Source organism: Tamandua tetradactyla, chromosome 23 (assembly GCF_023851605.1).
Source record: "Tamandua tetradactyla isolate mTamTet1 chromosome 23, mTamTet1.pri, whole genome shotgun sequence".
NCBI lineage: Eukaryota > Metazoa > Chordata > Mammalia > Pilosa > Myrmecophagidae > Tamandua > Tamandua tetradactyla.
Genome location: NC_135349.1, coordinates 42,695,194 through 42,716,276, shown reverse-complemented (window position 1 = coordinate 42,716,276; position 21,083 = coordinate 42,695,194). Strand labels below are relative to the sequence as shown.

Here is a 21,083-nt window from a genome sequence, read left to right as displayed (position 1 = left end):
TCTCCCCTACTCAATCAATAAAGTTTATTACAATTTTGATAAGAATCTCAGTTATAAAGTTAAATGAGAAGAATAAAGAAGAAAGATCGTTTGTACCATCTCCTCCTGTCCATACTCCTCATGCTCCATCTGTGTGGAAAGATACAGATGTTGAAAGATAAATGACAAACTTGGAAAGCATTGCCACAGATGACAGAGTTAATGTCCTTGATACCTAAAAATAATTTAGGGGGTGCAGTGGTAGAATTCTCACCTGCTATGCAGGAGATCCAGGTGTAATCCCTGACCCATGTACCACCCCCCCACCCAAAAAAAAGAAAATTCAACAAATGGTGCTATAATACAGGATAGTCACATGAAATGTGACCCCAGCCATACAGCATGCAAAATGATAATTTAGAAATCAATAAAATATAAACAAAATAGCAAAATGGTTAAAAAACACAGGCAGGTTACAGAAGAAGAAGCACAGATGACCAGAAGACATTTTAAAATGTGCTCAAACTCACTAGTAATTTAAAATCAGCAAATTAAAACCTAGATAATAGATTGGTAAAGGGGAAAACAATTTGTAATGTCCCGTGTTGGCAAGAATATAGTAAGAAGACATTCTTCTACACATTTGGTGAAAATGTAGATCGATAACCTTTCAGGAAGTCAATTTGATAATATTAGTATTTCCCCTTAAAAAGTAACTGAATATGTGTGTTTTTAAAGATATTAATGCAGCATTACTTATTAAAGTGAATAATAGACTTAGGAAGTTCTCAAAGTCATTCAGCACAGGTTTTGTTAAAATAAGTTTGGTATCACTGTATAGTAGACACTGCAATTCTGAGTGACAAAAAAACCTTTACTCACAGCTACATTTTTTGTTTTTATTAATTAAAAAAAAATTAACTAACACAACGTTTAGAAATCATTCCATTCTACATATGCAATCAGTAATTCTTAATATCATCACATAGATGTGTGATCATCATTTCTTAGTACATTTGCATCAATTTAGGAAAAGAACTAGCAAAACAACAGAAAAAGATATAGAATGATAATATAGAGAAAAAAATAAAAATAATAATAAAAATAAAAAATATATAAAAGGAAAAAAACAAAAAACACAAACAAACAAACAAAAAAACTATAGCTCAGATGCAGCTTCATTCAGTGTTTTAACATAATTACAATTAGATAGTATTGTGCTGTCTATTTTTGAGTTTTTGTATCTAGTTCTGTTGCACAGTCTGTAACCCTTCAGCTCTAATTACCCATTGTCTTACCCTGATCCTAACTCCTGATGGTCTCTGTTACCAATGACATATTCCAAGTTTATTCTCGAATGTCGGTTCACATCAGTGGGACCATACAGTATTTGTCCAAACTGCCTTCCACAGTGGTTGCACCATTTGACATTCCCACCAACAGTGAATAAGTGTGCCTCTTTCTCCGCATCCTCTCCAGCACTTGTCATTTTTTGTTTTGTTGATAATGGCCATTTTGGTGGGTGTGAGATGATATCTCATTGTGGTTTTTTTTTTTTATTAATTAAAAAAAAAATTAACTAACACAACATTTAGAAATCATTCCATTCTACATATGCAATCAGTAATTCTTAATATCATCACATAGATGTGTGATCATCATTTCTTAGTACATTTGCATCGATTTAGGAAAAGAACTAGCAAAACAACAGAAAAAGATATAGAATGATAATATAGAGAAAAAAATAAAAATAATAATAAAAATAAAAAATATATATAAAAAAAGGAAAAAACAAAAAACACAAACAAACAAACAAAAACTATAGCTCAGATGCCACAGCTCCATTTTATGCCAATGATAGTAAGTTGTGTTATATTGGTATGCAGTCCATATATCCACCTAGGCTGCACTTTGGGCATGGTTGGAAAATGTAGAATGTATATACAATGTGGTAGCTAGTGTGTTGGTCTTTATGTGTATGTATGTGTATCTTGCCAGAGAAACCCCAAATCTAGCAAACATCTAGCCATGGAAGATAAGGGAAATCCTTCCAGAAATGAGTCCTGACAGACACCACCATTTGGGGAATGCCTGTTACACCTGTGCTGAGTATTTTATATGCATTTTTCCAATTATAGGAAATGGCTATAATTATTAGTTATTATTGTTGCACTTCCATAGATGAGGCAGCCAAGACACTAGGACGTTGTTGCTTTTATGCCACTTCCAAGCCACTAAGTGGCATCACTAGGACTTATATTGAATTATGTCTAACTTTAAAGACACAAAGCCATCCTACCTCTAAATTTCATGAAATCATCTGTGTTGTTACTATCCCCCTGCAATTAAATAACCAATTTTTCTTAATAAATGCCTTTGAAAATCATACATAAAACTAGTAAAAAGAAACAAGATACATACAGCCTTTGTTTTTGGCAAAAAGAGTCTTAGAGTTAGAAACCTGGATTAAAGATGTATGTTCAGCCAAGTGGCATGGAAGCATGTCATTTTATATCTAAACTGTAATTTTTATTTTTTAATAAAACATAAATATCACCTTATACCTCAGCGCTACTGAAGATCCAAAAGATCTTAAATGCTAATTTTAGTTGCAATCTAAAAGTCATTATTAGAGATGGTGAACATTTTTATTTTCTCATTGACGGTTTCCTACACTAATCTTATTATCTTACAATATTTTTCTCAGCAAAATAGAAAACATTGACTTTCATTCTGTCTTCGAGATTTAACATTCTCAGTGGATGAAAATTGGTCCTTGGGCAGTGAAGCAAAAACAGTCTTACTCTTTTTATATAAAAGGTACAGGTAAAACATTTAGTACACCATGTTTTACCTGGACCTTTTATATATAGTATATCTGTGGTATTGAAATGTCATGGGAGGAGATTAAGAAAAAACTATATAAAAAGTTTCCCTAGGGCGGGCCATGGTGGCTCAGCAGGCAGAGTTCTTGCCTGCCATGCCAGAGACCCGGTGCCTGCCCACACAGGAAAAAAAAAAAAAGATTCCCTAGCTGGGAGGAGACAATAATGAAACAAAGGTTGAGAAACTCTGTTGTGTATTGTTTTCTTATCATAAGTAACTGCTGACCTCAGCACCACACCGAATATAGCTTAATCATCTACATTTCAGTCTGTGCTTGGATTTCACTGTAGCTTTTCACTCAGTCCTTCTGTCTATGCTAAACTTTCATTCCATTCCATTCCATAAGTAGGGAAGTCATCTCAGAATCAAGGATGCTAATGTAAGGATATCATCTCATCTAAGGAAAGATTAGCATTTATGTTTATAAATGACTATAAAACTTAGAAGCAGAAAAAGGATTTGAATGACTTTTATTTTAAGCTGAAAAAAAAAAAGCATAAATTCTGTCATCCCTTGATTACCTATGCCAGTGATTTGGGCAAGAGGAGACAAATGGCATCCAGACTCTCCTTTATGAGGAGAACACTCCAATTGAGTGACACCACTATAATGTGGAAACTTAGCTGAGAATTAGCTCAGAAATATGTTCTTGCCTAACCCTGCCATTTGCCCCCATCCCATATGAAGTTCTCTTCTCTTGGTCTATGCAGAAGTTCATCAGCAGACCATGAGATGGTACAATTCCAATCTCAAAGCCTTGTCATAGTTGGAGGTCTCATTTTCAGAGAGGGTAAAGGAGTAGTACTGTATGTCAGTCATATCGGTTTGTATTCTAGGGTAAAAGATAAGTACAAATTACAGACCAAATAATTAATTCATTAAGCTGTTTTCCCTTATTGTAGTGGTGTAAAGTCCCTTTTCTTTAAATGACTAATGCTTTTCTTTAAAATCTTAATATTTTAGAAATATTAAAAAAAATTATCCCCTTTCCATGAAATAGTGTTTCCTTAAGGGCCAATTTGTTAAATTGTTTACATCTTACATACTGTAGATTCAATATCCGTGCATTTAAAGAGTGATAAAAATGAAGGACTTTCAAGATCAATATCTGATTTCTCGATCTTTAGAGACAAGTGTGAATTCTACAAGAAAAGTACGAACCTATGTTTAGCATTCTTTTTGCAGTCAGTTGCTAATTATTTTATTCATTATTTTTAGATACTCATACTGGTGAAACATTGCCCAACTGGTAATATTCTCAGATTTTCCTTATTGAAATACCACATCATCAGAGCAATAATCTTTTTATCAGTAGTGTAATAAGCATATGTTTTCTCTGCCAAGGTTTTGTATAGGTCCCTTGAGCCATGTTTGAGTTGTAATTCTCTGAAGCCTTTCTTGGATTGTTTCTAGTCACTAAGCCATACAGTTTTTCTCACGCTTATTGAGTATTCATGCTGGGGGTGGTGGGAAAATTGACTTGATTTATGGTAGCCTCTTTCATACTAACACAGCTCTTTTGAGTATGTATACACACAAACACTGTCAAAGCAGATTTATCATAGCATAAATTACTTTAATCACATCATTCGAAGTTAAATGTCCCTCGTGGCAATACAGCCAAATGACAGCAAAGATAATATAGTATGTAAAGAACTAGAGTAGATTTACTAGAAAGGAATTCATGTGGCAATTAAGGACTTCTCTCTCTTAGTTAGAGACAGTGTTTGTTTGTTTGTTTCATTTGGGTCCTACTTACCTCCTTTTTACTTAGAGATAATGTTTGTTTGTTTGTTTTCTTTAGGTTCTACCTATCTCCTTTCTTCCACCCTAATTCAATGTGGGGCTGAGTGAGGCAGCTGCCCAGGTGAGGGGTGGGGGAAATACAGGTCCTTGGAGCCTGTGGCGGCTGAGGTGGCATCTGTACAGGGTTTGGCTACAACAGTGACATTTGTGAGGTCAATAGGGAAGAGACCAAGGGGACAGGCTTCTCACTGTGGGAGAAGGGAGATGCAGATATGGGAAAGATAAAAAACGAGGATGAACCTTGTGGCAGTGGGTTGAAATTGGAGGCAACAAGGTGAACTCATTTTCAATATGTAAATATAGACGTAAATATATGTGTATGTGTCTTTATGTACACACACCTACATATGTATTCCCTAGCTTTGTCTACAGGGAAGGTCTGGAACAGTGACACCTTAATAGCAAAGAAAACACCTAGCATTCAGACCTTTCTTTCTAAATACCTTTCTCTATTAAAAGTAGACAAGACTCCTTAGAGAAATAATTTATTCCAGTGCTGGGACAGGAAAATTACAAGATAAGCCTGGAACATCTTGTTGTGCCAGAAAGTCAGAAAGTGTTCAAAGAATGATAGGGTCATGAGTTTGAAGGGACTCCCACTGGCCAAATCTGGATAGTCTGAGCATCAAAATAATGATCATAGCAAGTTATAACCCATTGAATAACACAGGACTCCATGAGTGCATGCTGATATAAATAAATAAATTGGGCAAAGATAATTCCTCACAGTAAGATATGCTACTAATGTAAAAGGAATGATGGAATTTTTAAAATCACCATTTGGCAGCAATCATAGCAATAAATAATTCAGCCAAGAACATCAATGGATTGGTCTCAAAGTACCTCTCCACAAAATAATTACAAAGGGAAAACTAAACTTTACTGTGGAGAAACCTGGCAGTTACCGTCTTGATTAATTGATCAAAATAAACATCATTAGTAGGGGGACAAATTGAATTTGTACTACCTGGTAGGATCCAGCAAGCAATCATTTCTCCTGTGGTATTCCTGCCAAAAATGCAACACCCAAATTTGATTGTGAGGGCATATCAGACAAAATCAAATTGAGGCTAACTCTAAGAAGTAGTAATTATCAAAAATTTCCAGGAAAAATTTCCTTGTGATTTTCAAAATTCATGGAAAGGGAAGTCAAAGATTGAGTAAATATTCAAGATGTAAGGAAACTAAAGAACCTTAATAACTAAATGTGTGTATATAATCCTGATTTAGATCCTTTTGTTATAAAGGATATTGGTACAGTTGGTGAAACCTGAATGGGGTCTGTGGATTAGATAGTAATGATGTATCAGTGCTACTTTCCTAATATTGGTGATTATATTACCATATGTAAGAGAAACAAGAATATCCATGTTTGTAGGAAATGCACACCCATGTACTCTGGGGTAAAGAAATATCATGTCAAAAACTTCCTTACAGATAGTTCAGAGGGAAAATATTCTCTGTATTTGTAATTATCCTTAAATTTTAAAATAATAATAGCAAGATAAATATTCTGTAAAGCCTATTCACCACTAGAGAAATTATTTCCTTTCAAAACTACAAAGGCAAGGGCGGGCCACAGTGGCTCAGCAGGAAAAGTTCTCGCCTGCCATGCCGAAGACCTGGGTTCAATTCCCGGTGCCTGTCCATGGAGAAAAAAAAAAAAAACATTAATAAAAACTACAAAGGCAAGACTCCTGATATAAACTTACCATAGGACAATGAATTTCCTTTATTGGGATTTTGATACTTATTGATATAAAAATCTATATGTATTTATATATATAAAAATAATAAGCTTACAGAGGATCCTTAAAAAGGAACTGATTTGAAAAAAAAAACAGCCCACTCACAACCAGAATATCATTTTTAAATGACTTATGTAATTAACATATCTACTCGGGTTTCTGGGCTTATGACCTAAAAACAGTTGGGCAAGATTTAAAAGCAACATTCTGAAAAGGAGAATATTAGGGTTTGTTGTTTTTGTTGTTCTTTTTGCAAAGTCATGAAGACTTAGGCCCTAGAGCCAGGCTGCCTGCTTTGGAATCCTGACCACCACTTACAAGATAGGAGAACTCAAAGTATTTGATTTCTCCAAATCTCACTTTCCTCATCTGTAAATCAGGATAACGATATTGAACTCACAGGTCTGTTGGCATGGTAAATGAGAATATACAGAAAGCACTTAGACTGTGGCACAGAGTAAGCACTAAATAAAGTTGACTGCTTTTGTTATTAGTTTATGAAAGTTAAAAGGTGTTCTGGTATGATTATGTTGACTTCCTTCTCTGTCACCAGGAGTGGAATTATTAGAGGCCATAAAGTTTATGGCCTTTTGCTGTTAAACCTTTTGCTTTTCAAAATGAAACTAAAACTCAGAAATGGGACTTATTTTAGAAGACAGCACTCTGCAATGCACTATAAAGAACTTGGGCTTTGGAGAACTAAGACTCTGGTTAATTCCAGACTTCCCACTTAAAAGTTTTGTGACTTTGGTCTTGGTCTTTAAAATGTCTAGCATACAAATAACCCTAGAGATCACACAGCGCTGTTTGGAATTAAATGAGATAAACTCACAGAGCATCTAACAGACATAATGTCCTCAAAAAATGGTTATTTTCACTACTCCTTTGAAAGGACATGAGTAGTTAATTTAGAAGAAGGCCTTTAGGATCCGATATAGTAGCAGAGCATTTGAGGGCATTTATGAGAAGTGTCATAAGTATGTCAGTGTTTGTTTTGGACTGCCACGAATGGTCTTAACTTGCTTCAGAAGGGATTTCAGATGACAAGAAGCATGTCCTGTGTTGTATAATCTTACTCTCAATAGATGCTGGAGGATAGATAACTATCTTTCTAGAACAGCATGGGTTTAATGCATACCAGCCTTGGAACCAGGGACAAGGAACAGAGTGCTTCATCCAGTCCCCTGCCTCTCCCATCTATGTTTAAACAGAGAAAAGAATATTGAATATTCTTCTGGCTGTAAAAACGTGAGCCTTTATCCCTCAGGAGGATCCTGTCAGTGCACATTCAAAAGATATTTGTACATGTTCTTTTAAAAAGAAAGTTAACTTCCCTTAGAGAATCTTGAATTGTTCAACTAAAATTATTGGTTCTCTATCTTTGATCTGGGATTCTATAGAACTCTGAGTTTTCCTGTTGAGCTTTCTTCTGCTTTAATTCATTCACTCATTCATACAACAAATATTTATTAAGAATTCCCAGTAATCCTGACACTTTACTGAGATTGGTAATAAAAAAATGAATAAAACAGATTCCTGATGGAACAGATTCACAGTCTACTGCTTTTATAACCTCTAATGGATTTTATGGGTGCTCTTTGCAAATATATATACCTTGAACGATTAAAAATTTTTCTTTGGGCTCAGCTATAGATAGATACATGGATAGGCAAACTTGAGGCTTTCTCCCCCATTTCCTGGACAGACATACCTAGAGATTCCCTTCAAGCAGCATCCCTGGTATATAGTGAACAGCAGTCTGTGACTTGCCAGAGAGGTGACCATCATTGATACTCACATGAAATTCAACGTGGGCTGGTTACTGGCTGCATCTGTTGTGAATGAAGCTATTTACAGCACTGCTTTTAATCCATGGGAAAAGATTTTTCCTTAGAAAACTCATGGCGATGCTAACTCTCTCAGCCAACTAGTGGCATGAAGGAAAACTGCTGCTTAGATCTGAATTGCCAGAGGAAGAAAGCTGCAATCACAGTGCATTTCCCTGTTACAAAGAGCATTGGCTTAGCCAGGGAGGGTTGAACACAGCAAAAAGTACACCATAAAAGAACTTTCGTGGTGAAATGATTTTGCTTATATCCAGATATGCTACTACCGTGTTTATTCAGTGTGGTGCCTCAGGCGTGATAAGACCTGCTTCCTTCAGATGCCCTAGACTGCCGTTTGTTTAGCTGGGGAACTTAATGAGTAATGAATGTGCTTGTCTGGCTGATATAAAGTATTTCCATAGCCTGCGGCTGTGTTTATAGAGAGGAGAGGGAGACCACAGGCAGCAATTTTTCTTCTTAGGTATCAGCAAAGTCTTCTCCTTTAACAACTAGAGGATTTATTTTTAACTGCTTGACTCAGTGTTTGTCAGATGATTCGGACCGTCAAACTGCAGATTGAAGACCCAGCGCAGGGGAAGCTGGAATGGCAGAGGAAAGGGGGCTGGCTGGGAAAAGGGGTGGGATTTTAGAATCGTGCCTCCGTGGCTCTGCCTCCCAATGTGAGAGAGAGTTGAGGGCTTACAGCAGCATGAGTTATTTGCAGGTCAAGCTGGGAACTAAAGGGTAATGGCTGCCTTCGTTTCCTTAAAGACATAATTGCCCAATGATTGGGATATTGTGAGGAGGGATCGGAGGACCCAGGGACCAGAGTAACCTGAGCATCATTCTCTGCTGTTTGGCAAATTGAGCTTTTCTCCTGCTTGATGCTGCCTGTCTGGAGAAGCCTCTCACCATGATCGATAGCTCCAAGAAGCAGCACCAGGGCTTCCCAGAGATATTAACTGCTGGGGATTTTGAACCATTAAAAGAAAAGGAATGCCTTGAGGGGAGCAACCAGAAAAGTCTTAAGGAAGGTCAGTCTGCCTGTGGACAGGGCAAAACTGCCACATTCCTATTCCTGCCAACCAGGCTGAGCATGTCTGTCTCTTACTGTGCCGTGTGTCTGCACCTCTATCCAGTCATGTACCTTACATCCAAGTTCTTTGCAATGAAAGCTAAATGTTGTTCTTGGTAGCTGTTACTAAAGATTCATTAGCTGATAGAACTGTATAGAACTCGAGGGATTTTGCAATAATTGATAGAGAAATGGGGCCTTATGAAGCCAGTCCTTATTTCATTATTATCTTTCTAGTTTCATTTTATGTATTTTTTCATATTTTCCTTTTTTTTTTCTTTTTTGCCTTCTATGTCCCTCATTCCCCATCCCACCCCCCTTTTTTTTTAAGAAGAAGCCATTTCCTTTTCAATGTTAGTCAGAAGTCTGTTTATTTTAGGTTGGTAAATTCATGATATAGGAAAATTCATTCTTTTCAATTAGCATATTTGTAGGTTTCATTGTTTAAAAGGATTGGCTTAATTCGTTTTGATGCATATTTCTTAATTTTTTCCAAAGCAAGTAATATACTTGAAAATGCTATCAGTTATTGTTTGTGACCACTGTACAGGTACCTCACTGACTTATTTAAGCAAATGGATAAAGGTAAGGGCATTTCTGTTCTTTGTCCTGGCATACTAAAGTGTGGCAAGACTATTGGACACTTGCTTTATTTTGGCAGTGGAGATCAAGGGCCATGGCCAAGGGCCAGGATGTACAGAGAATAAGTTTCTCCTAAATTTAAGACATGAATATCACCGCCCTTAATTCAAAAACTGATTTTCTAGTCCTCTTTGAGGAAAATAAAACCACAGAATAACGTTTTGCCTGTTATCTGTTTTTACCTTCGCCATCAGCCACCCCCTCACCTTTCCACAGTCTCCTTCTAATCTCATAGCGATCCAGAGAGTAAATGTAGAGTTATCTGCCTAAGTAGAGCTTCTTCCAGAAGGATATCCCCGCTTTTTCCCTTAGACATTAGGAATAGGAGAATTTGACTTCAGATTGGTACAGATTTGAAAGAGAATAATAAGAAACAATAATTGGAATTAAACTACTTTTGGGTAGGGGTGAAAAAAAAAAACACTTAAGATGAAAACAAATGACACACAATGAAGTATAAATAGCTGTTGCTAGGAGCCAAACAATGGAGTTGCCTCTGCTTGTGCACAGCAAGCTTATTGTAAATGTCTTACAAAATCAATACCAGTGGAATTTTTAGGACACAATTCTGAAAAGTTGGAGAAATAAGGAGAGCTCATTAAGTGCAACTTAAATTTTTCAAGATCATTAATTTAAAATTATTTATGCATCATTTAAGTCAAGTTCAGTTGCCAAGTTCCTATTAGTACCTTACAGTTAAATGTTTGTGCTACTTGTAAAACTGGCAAAGTATTAGAAAATGGAGTAGGAAAAATAAAAAGATGTCATAATAGTGGAGTATGATAAAACATATAAAGCAAGGATTAAAAATAGAAAAACAAAGCAGGAGAATTATTAACAGCAACAGCAGAGTAGAGTTGAGATTACTACATTTATGATGTATAGATTCTTTCCCTAACAAATCCGACCCTGCTTTCTGTTCATACATGTACAGTACTATAATGTCAGGAGAGCATGGACCCTGCAGTTAGATAGATGTTCTTGGATTCAAATCTCAATTGCACCATTTACTAGCTTTGTGACCCAGGATTAGTTCACTGCTCAAACTTTGATTTCCTCATGTATACAATGAGGATAAATAATAACTACTTCATAGTGTTTTTATGTAATACCTGGTGTAATGTCAGTTTCTCATCCTTCTTCATGTTTATTTTTTTAACCCTGTTATTTTCCCCTTCTATTTAAAATTTTAATTTAAAAATTAAAAACATTTTATACATTTATAAAATAGAATACATTTATAAAATAGTACAGATTTGCATGCTGTGATGTAAATTGATAGGTGTAAAGAGGTAGGGGAGAAAATTTTCATATTTCAAAATACTGTACAGAAGTAACTGTATAATAAAATTCATCTATCTCACCACAATTTCACTGAATTGGAATTTGCTTTATATCTTTTTTTTTTTTTTTTTTTTTTTTTTTTTTTTTAAAGACAGAGAGAAGGAAGGAAGGAAGGAAGAAAGGGAAACATCTTTAAACATTTTCTTGTTTTTATTGTATTCTGTTTCTCCGTTTTTGGTACATGGGCTGGGGCCGGGAATCGAACCGAGGTCCTCCGGCATAGCAGGCAAGCACTTTGCCCGCTGAGCCACCGCGGCCCGCCCTGCTTTATATCTTAACAGACTATATTTCTACTCATTTTCTGCTGTAGATAGGCTTACAGTTAAAAAAATAACGTAGACATCAAGGATGGTCTGTTACCTAAAAGTTTAATGACACTGAAAGAAGATTAGATCTGAGTTTAATAGCAATGGATAAAAAAGATTGTCGACAGCCACCTTCTTATCTGATAATAGTATGGAAGTAACTCGGTTCTGTGTTTAAAATTGAATACCTGAAGCTCAGTCTGTCAGTTATTGCCTGCAGATGGGCACGATGGTCACATCATCAGACTCAGAACATTGGGATAAGGCACTGATGAGTTCCATATATATTTGGGTCATAAGTCAATTTTATTTGATTATGAAAATCAATTGATGTGGCAGCAGTTCTTCACACACCTTTGTGTGAAGATGTGTCTCTTTAAAACTCCTTAGAGACTACTTAGATCCTATGCTGTTTGGTCAATAGAGACGCAAATACAAGTGACTTTTGGTAATAGTATATGCCTTGTGTGTTATGGGACATTAATTTAAAATACTATATTTCACATTAACAGTGTTAGATTTTCCACTCATTTTTGGCAGAGGTGTTTTTATATTTTTGTGTGTTTGTTTGAAAGAGCAGCCTCTGGAATTCTTTTTTTTTTTTTAAGTGTCTGAATCATAAGTTTCCAGATAATAAAGGAAGGATAAATTTGGGGCAGTTTAATTCTTATTACATAAACACGTAAACACACATTATCTTAGGTGTTTCTGACATATGTCCACTGTCAGAGATTGAAAGTCCATTTTGCTTCTTAAGTGATTGCTTTATTTCTTGCTTATATTGGGATATTTTGGAATTTGCATTATTATTTACAAACTACTTAGTGCTAGTTTGCTGAAAACTATTGTGGGGGGCGCTAGGGAGACAGACTTTGTATACAGAAATAATTGTAGGTTTCGGGCCAGCCTTTCCAGAACATCAGCTAATTCCATCTCCCTACCCCTTATTATTGACAGTTCATCCAACATGAAAAAGTTAGAATGGGCATAGCCCCAGTACCCTTAAAGAGTGGGAGAAAGCTCAAGGGTGATGGTGAAATTATACAGAGAAGGTAGGGTTTAACAAGCGAATATGATTGCTGGATCATTAATTTGATGTTTCTTTTAGTCTGCAGTACCTCAGAGCAGCTAAAATACCACAAAAATTGTGGTGTTAGAACCCGTACGAAACTCTGAAATCTGTTCTGCAACTAATTGTTGTGTTGTGCATTGAAACTTACTGCTTTTTTGTATATGTTATTTTTCACAAAAAAGAAAAAAAAATGTTGATTGTGATGATAAAAAATATGCATTCCTTCTAGCCATTAATGTTCTGGAGTAGCTAGAAGGAAATATCTGAGATGATGGTATGGAAGCCCATGACAGACTCTGGGATCTGTCCTGTAGCTACTTGTTGAAGAGCACTTTGAAAACTATTGCTTTTCTTTCTTTGCTTTGTATATACAGTATATTATACAATAAAAAAGTTTAAAAACATGATTTCAAATTCCATTAAAATGTTGTGGTTCCCCAATTTACAATGAATTTCTTTTGTACCGCCAAAAAAAATAATAATAATAATCATAGGTTTCATGAGTTTATGTGATACCTTTACTACCTTCACTAAAAGTTTAGTAAGACCTATTGAAAATTTAAAAGGGGAAAATGTTCTAAGTATAAACTCCTTATAAATAGTCATCATCACATACCAGGTTATCGTTTGAATAATACAGCTTATAATCTCACAGTTTTGTTAAAGCTTATACAAATTTTTTGATAAATTCCAACCAACATATGTAGCTAAATAGTTCAGTTATTTTCTGCTTTAGGTGACAATAGCAATAAATGTCATTAGTTCTTCTCATCAAATTCAAGATAGGAAATTTTTCTTAGGCTTGTTTTCTTTTATCAGAGCAGCAATAGGGAATATCACACTTCTGGCTTGTAAACAAAGGCTGAGACCATTTTCTAATTATGCTCAATGGGGATGAGATTTAAATTTAATATTTGGTTTTGCTACTCAAGAAGGATATTCTAAACTGTTTTGATTTAACATCTGAAGACTTGATAATTATGAATTTTGAAGAAAAATAAAATAAATTCAGATTATTTGATTCAGGGAAAAGATTTAAGTTGAATCATTGAGATAAGCAAATCATAATACCGATGCTATTAGCTACCCATATTCCACATTTATCTAAGGCAAAATGAGTTCAAAGAGGAAAACGTCCATTGTGTTTTAATTACATTGACTAAAACTAACTACATTCCCAAAACTCAGTGGTTGAACGTAAGCAAACTGCATTTCTTACACACAACCCCAGTCCAATATGGGTTGGGTAGCTATTCCTGAGCAGCTGTCCTCTAAGAAGTGATCTGGGGAGCTGGGCTCCTTTCATTGTATAGCTCAATCATGTGTATGGATGAGGGGAAGTTATAGAATTGGGTACCACATTCCCAATTCTGCCATAGATTGGTTAGTTACAATTGTCAAACTATGTGAAAGGTTGTGGTAGATTGCATAGTAAACAGTGGAGTAGGTTAGTGAGATAAACGGGAATATGCCTGTAGTAGATTAGTTTTAGAAGAAAATGAACATTTGTCTGAGATATTCTGAAAACCTGGGGAAGATAGATTGAATAAGTACCTTTACCAGCCACAAAACTCTTTAAAATGTTGGGAATAATCTCATACATACTACCTGCCCTGCTCATTATGGTAGTCTCTAGTCACCTGTGACTGTTTAAATTTTAAAGAACTAAATTGAAATAAAATTTAAAATGCAGCTTCTGAGTCACACTAGTCACATTTCAAGTATTCAGTTGCTACATATGGTTAGTGGCTACCATATTGAACGGTACAGATTATAGAATATTTCCATCATTGCAGAAAATTCTACTGAACAACACTGCTGTATACTTTCCTTTTCCATGCCTTTACTCACCTCATCCTTGCAGGTCCAAAGTCTATTAAAACCCAATTCCTGTGCCATTTCTAAGAAAATCACTTGAGCCTGCCAGCCAAAATTAATTTCTTCTATCCTGTATATTTCCAGTGACTTAGTCTGCATCTTTTTATGGGATTTATCCCATATCACCTTGTGCCATTGTGATCTTTATCTGTACCATCTTCATTATGAGACCATAGTGTCCTTAAGAGATAGAATCATTGTTTGGTTCATTTTTGTACCCTACTGCCAGTGTCCTGCATCCCATAGTAACATTATCATTATACAACAATTATTTAAAAAGTTTTTTACCCTTCCCTACCTTCTTAAACAGAGTATAATAACTATTATCTTAAGACATAATTTATAATTCAATTATAAACTAATGACTAACAGAATATAATGCATTGGTGCTTTTATGGACTGTCAAGGTATATAGAACTGTTTACCCAAGCATGGAATGATCCCTAGATGATTACTAGATCACTTGAATTTTTATGTATTGCTTTTTATTTTTGTCATCTACCACTTCTGGCTGTTCTCCTTTTTCTGATTTGCTGTTTCTAAATCCTCTTTAAAATTGTAACAAATTAACAAAATATGATAACACAAAAAGTAAAGCACATGAATTTTGCATCATTTATTTTGATTTTTCTGGGAGTTTTTTCCTTCCAACATTCTACAGAATAGAGGATGTTGTATAAGTGATGTGTTAACTAAATTTATATATATATTTAAATAAACTATGTATAGATATGAAGGAAAAAGTAAAAGATCCCTTTTACCAGACGTGATTCAATATTTTTAAAAAATGGATACATGCTACTTTTTTTTTTTTTTTTTAATTATGGGTCAGTGTGGTTTCTTTTTTTTTTTTTTTCACTTTTTTTTTTATTAATTAAAAACAGAATTAACAAAACAATTAGAAATCATTCCAATCTACATGTACAATCAGTAATTCTTAATAACATCACATAGTTGCATATTCATCATTTCTTAGTACATTTACATCGATTTAGAAAAAGAAATAAAAAGACAACAGAATAAGAATTAAAACAATAATAGAAAGAAAAAAAAACAAAAACAAAAAACTTATACCTCACATGCAGCTTCATTCAGTGTTTTAACATAATTGCATTACAATTGGGTGGTATTGTGCTGTCCATTTCTGAGTCTTTATATCCAGTCCCGTTGTACAGTCTGTATCCCTTCATCTCCAATTATCCCTTCTCTTTTTTTTTTTTTTTAATTAACGGAAAAAAAGAAATTAACCCAACATTTAGAGATCATACCATTCTACACATGCAATCATTAATTCTTAACATCATCACATAGATGCATGATCATCATTTCTTAGTACATTTGCATTGGTTTAGAAGAACTAGCAACATAACCGAAAAAGATATAGAATGTTAATATAGAGAAAAAAATAAAAGTAATAATAGTAAAATCAAAACAAAACAAAACAAAACAAAACAAAAACCTATAGCTCAGATGCAGCTTCATTCAGTGTTTTAACATGATTACTTTACAATTAGGTATTATTGTGCTGTCCATTTTTGAGTTTTTGTATCTAGTCCTGTTGCACAGTCTGTATCCCTTCAGCTTCAATTACCCATTGTCTTACCCTGTTTCTAACTCCTGCTGGACTCTGTTACCAATGACATATTTCAAGTTTATTCTCGAATGTCCGTTCACATCAGTGGGACCATACAGTATTTGTCCTTTAGTTTTTGGCTGGATTCACTCAGCATAATATTCTCTAGGTCCATCCATGTTATTACATGGTTCATAAGTTTATCTTGTCTTAAAGCTGCATAATATTCCATCGTATGTATATACCACAGTTTGTTTAGCCACTCTTCTGTTGATGGAGATTTTGGCTGTTTCCATCTCTTTGCAATTGTAAATAATGCTGCTATAAACATTGGTGTGCAAATGTCCGTTTGTGTCTTTGCCCTTAAGTCCTTTGAGTAGATACCTAGCAATGGTATTGCTGGGTCGTATGGCAATTCTATATTCAGCTTTTTGAGGAACCGCCAAACTGCCTTCCACAGTGGTTGCACCCTTTGACATTCCCACCAACAGTGGATAAGTGTGCCTCTTTCTCCGCATCCTCTCCAGCACTTGTCATTTTCTGTTTTGTTGATAATGGCCATTCTGGTGGGTGTGAGATGATATCTCATTGTGGTTTTGATTTGCATTTCTCTAATGGCCAGGGACATTGAGCATCTCTTCATGTGCCTCTTGGCCATCCGTATTTCCTCTTCTGAGAGGTGTCTGTTCAAGTCTTTTTCCCATTTTGTAATTGGGTTGGCTGTCTTTTTGTTGTTGAGATGAACAATCTCTTTATAAATTCTAGATACTAGACCTTTATCTGATATATCATTTCCAAATATTGTCTCCCATTGTGAAGGCTGTCTTTCTACTTTCTTGATGAAGTTCTTTGATGCACAAAAGTGTTTAATTTTGAGGAGTTCCCATTTATTTATTTCCTTCTTCAGTGCTCTTGCTTTAGGTTTAAGGTCCATAAAACCGCCTCCAGTTGTAAGATCCATAAGATATCTCCCAACATTTTCCTCTAACTGTTTTATGGTCTTAGACCTAATGTTTAGATCTTTGATCCATTTTGAGTTAACTTTTGTATAGGGTGTGAGAGATGGGTCTTCTTTCATTCTTTTGCATATGGATATCCAGTTCTCTAGGCACCATTTATTGAAGAGACTGCTCTGTCCCAGGTGAGTTGGCTTGACTGCCTTATCAAAGATCAAATGTCCATAGATGAGAGGGTCTATATCTGAGCACTCTATTCGATTCCATTGGTCGATATATCTATCTTTATGCCAATACCATGCTGTTTTGACCACTGTGGCTTCATAATATGCCTTAAAGTCAGGCAGCGCGAGACCTCCAGCTTTGTTTTTTTTCCTCAAGATGTTTTTAGCAATTCGGGGCACCCTGCCCTTCCAGATAAATTTGCTTATTGGTTTTTCTATTTCTGAAAAATAAGTTGTTGGGATTTTGATTGGTATTGCATTGAATCTGTAAATCAATTTAGGTAGGATTGACATCTTAACTATATTTAGTCTTCCAATCCATGAACACGGTATGCCCTTCCATCTATTTAGGTCTTCTGTGATTTCTTTTAGCAGTTTTTTGTAGTTTTCTTTATATAGGTTTTTTGTCTCTTTAGTTAAATTTATTCCTAGGTATTTTATTCTTTTAGTTGCAATTGTAAATGGGATTCGTTTCTTGATTTCCCCCTCAGTTTGTTCATTACTAGTGTATAGAAATGCTACAGATTTTTGAATGTTGATCTTGTAACCTGCTACTTTGCTGTACTCATTTATTAGCTCTAGTAGTTTTGTTGTGGATTTTTCCGGGTTTTCGACGTATAGTATCATATCGTCTGCAAACAGTGATAGTTTTACTTCTTCCTTTCCAATTTTCATGCCTTGTATTTCTTTTTCTTGTCTAATTGCTCTGGCTAGAACCTCCAACACAATGTTGAATAATAGTGGTGATAGTGGACATCCTTGTCTTGTTCCTGATCTTAGGGGGAAAGTTTTCAATTTTTCCCCATTGAGGATGATATTAGCTGTGGGTTTTTCATATATTCCCTCTATCATTTTAAGGAAGTTCCCTTGTATTCCTATCTTTTGAAGTGTTTTCAACAGGAAAGGATGTTGAATCTTGTCGAATGCCTTCTCTGCATCAATTGAGATGATCATGTGATTTTTCTGCTTTGATTTGTTGATATGGTGTATTACATTAATTGATTTTCTTATGCTGAACCATCCTTGCATACCTGGGATGAATCCTACTTGGTCATGATGTATAATTCTTTTAATGTGTTGTTGGATACGATTTGCTAGAATTTTATTGAGGATTTTTGCATCTGTATTCATTAGAGAGATTGGTCTGTAGTTTTCTTTTTTTGTAATATCTTTGCCTGGTTTTGGTATGAGGGTGATGTTGGCTTCATAGAATGAATTAGGTAGTTTTCCCTCCACTTCGATTTTTTTGAAGAGTTTGAAGAGAATTGGTACTAATTCTTTCTGGAACGTTTGGTAGAATTCACATGTGAAGCCATCTGGTCCTGGACTTTTTTTTTTAGGAAGCTTTTGAATGACTAATTCAATTTCTTTACTTGTGATTGGTTTGTTGAGGTCATCTATGTCTTCTTGAGTCAAAGTTGGTTGTTCATGTCTTTCCAGGAATCCGTCCATTTCCTCTAAATTGTTGTATTTATTAGCGTAAAGTTGCTCATAGTATCCTGTTATTACCTCCTTTATTTCTGTGAGGTCAGTAGTTATGTCTCCTCTTCCATTTCTGATCTTATTTATTTGCATCCTCTCTCTTCTTCTTTTTGTCAATCTTGCTAAGGGCCCATCAATCTTATTGATTTTCTCATAGAACCAACTTCTGGCCTTATTGATTTTCTCTATTGTTTTCATGTTTTCAATTTCATTTATTTGTGCTCTAATCTTTGTTATTTCTTTCCTTTTGCTTGCTTTGGGGTTAGCTTGCTGTTCTTTCTCCAGTTCTTCCAAATGGATAGTTAATTCCTGAATTTTTGCCTTTTCTTCTTTTCTGATATAGGCATTTAGAGCAATAAATTTCCCTCTTAGCACTGCCTTTGCTGCGTCCCATAAGTTTTGATATGTTGTGTTTTCATTTTCATTCGCCTCGAGGTATTTGCTAATTTCTCTTGCAATTTCTTCTTTGACCCAGTCGTTGTTTAGGAGTGTGTTGTTGAGCCTCCACGTATTTGTGAATTTTCTGGCACTCTGCCTATTATTGATTTCCAACATCATTCCTTTATGGTCCGAGAAAGTGTTGTGTAAGATTTCAATCTTTTTAAATTTGTTGAGACTTGCTTTGTGACCCAGCATATGGTCTATCTTTGAGAATGATCCATGAGCACTTGAGAAAAAGGTGTATCCTGCTGTTGTGGGATGTAATGTCCTATAAATGTCTATTAAGTCTAGTTCATTTATAGTAATATTCAGATTCTCTATTTCTTTGTTGATCCTCTGTCTAGATGTTCTGTCCCTTGATGAGAGTGGTGAGTTGAAGTCTCCAACTATTATGGTATATGAGTCTATTTCCCTTTTCAGTGTTTGCAGTATATTCCTCACGTATTTTGGGGCATTCTGATTCGGTGCGTAAATATTTATGATTGTTATGTCTTCTTGTTTAATTGTTCCTTTTATTAGTATATAGTGTCCTTCTTTGTCTCTTTTAACTGTTTTACATTTGAAGTCTAATTTGTTGGATATTAGTATAGCCACTCCTGCTCTTTTCTGGTTGTTATTTGCATGAAATATCTTTTCCCAACCTTTCACTTTCAACCTATGTTTATCTTTGGGTCTAAGATGTGTTTCCTGTAGACAGCATATCGAAGGATCCTGTTTTTTAATCCATTCTGCCAATCTATGTCTTTTGATTGGGGAATTCAGTCCATTGACATTTAGTGTTATTACTGTTTGGATAATATTTTCCTCTAACATTTTGCCTTTTGTATTATATATATCATATCTGATTTTCCTTCTTTCTACACTCTTTTCCATATCTCTCTCTTCTGTCTTTTTGTATCTGACTCTAGTGCTCCCTTTAGTATTTCTTGCAGAGCTGGTCTCTTGGTCACAAATTCTTTCAGTGACTTTTTGTCTGAGAATGTTTTAATTTCTCCCTCATTTTTGAAGGATAATTTTGCTGGATATAGGAGTCTTGGTTGGCAGTTTTTCTCTTTTAGTATTTTAAATATATCATCCCACTGTCTTCTAGCTTCCATGGTTTCTGCTGAGAAATCTACACAAAGTCTTATTGGGTTTCCCTTGTATGTAATGGATTGTTTTTCTCTTGCTGCTTTCAAGATCTTCTCTTTCTCTTTGACCTCTGACATTCTAACTAGTAAGTGTCTTGGAGAACGCCTATTTGGGTCTAATCTCTTTGGGGTGCGCTGCACTTCTTGGATCTGTAATTTTAGGTCTTTCATAAGAGTTGGGAAATTTTCAGTGATAATTTCTTCCATTAGTTTTTCTCCTCCTTTTCCCTTCTCTTCTCCTTCTGGGACACCCACAACACGTATATTTGTGCGGTTCATATTGTCCTTGAGTTCCCTGATACCCTGTTCAAATTTTTCCATTCTTTTCCCTATAGTTTCTGTTTCTTTTTGGAATTCAGATGTTCCATCCTCCAAATCACTAATTCTATCTTCTGTCTCTTTAAATCTATCATTGTAGCTATCCATTATTTTTTCTATGTTTGCTACTTTATCCTTCACTTCCATAAGTTCTGCGATTTGTTTTTTCAGTTTTTCTATTTCTTCTTTATGTTCAGCCCATGTCCTCTTCATGTCCTCCCTCAATTTATCGATTTCATTTTTGAAGAGGTTTTCCATTTCTGTTCGTATATTCAGCATTAGTTGTCTCAGCTCTTGTGTCTCATTTGAGCTATTGGTTTGTTCCTTTGACTGAGCCATATTCTCAATCTTTTGAGCGTGGACAGTTATCTTCTGCTGCTGGCGTCTGGGCATTTATT

General features: G+C 35.2%; 1 protein-coding gene across 10 annotated transcripts in view; it reads left to right on the top strand.

Moving 5' to 3' along the window:
* Positions 1 to 21,083, top strand: part of MRTFB (myocardin related transcription factor B) — a 294,808-nt gene that overhangs the window by 191,869 nt on the left and 81,856 nt on the right. Inside the window, exon 1 of one of the 10 annotated variants that reach the window (XM_077141752.1) lies at positions 1,777 to 9,279. The exons of the other annotated variants lie outside the window; for them this stretch is intronic. Within the exon in view, the coding sequence (XP_076997867.1) occupies positions 9,159 to 9,279 (121 nt within the window). The 5' untranslated portion in view covers positions 1,777 to 9,158. Of the gene's footprint in view, positions 1 to 1,776; positions 9,280 to 21,083 lie in introns of those variants that run through there. 10 annotated transcript variants of the gene reach the window in all.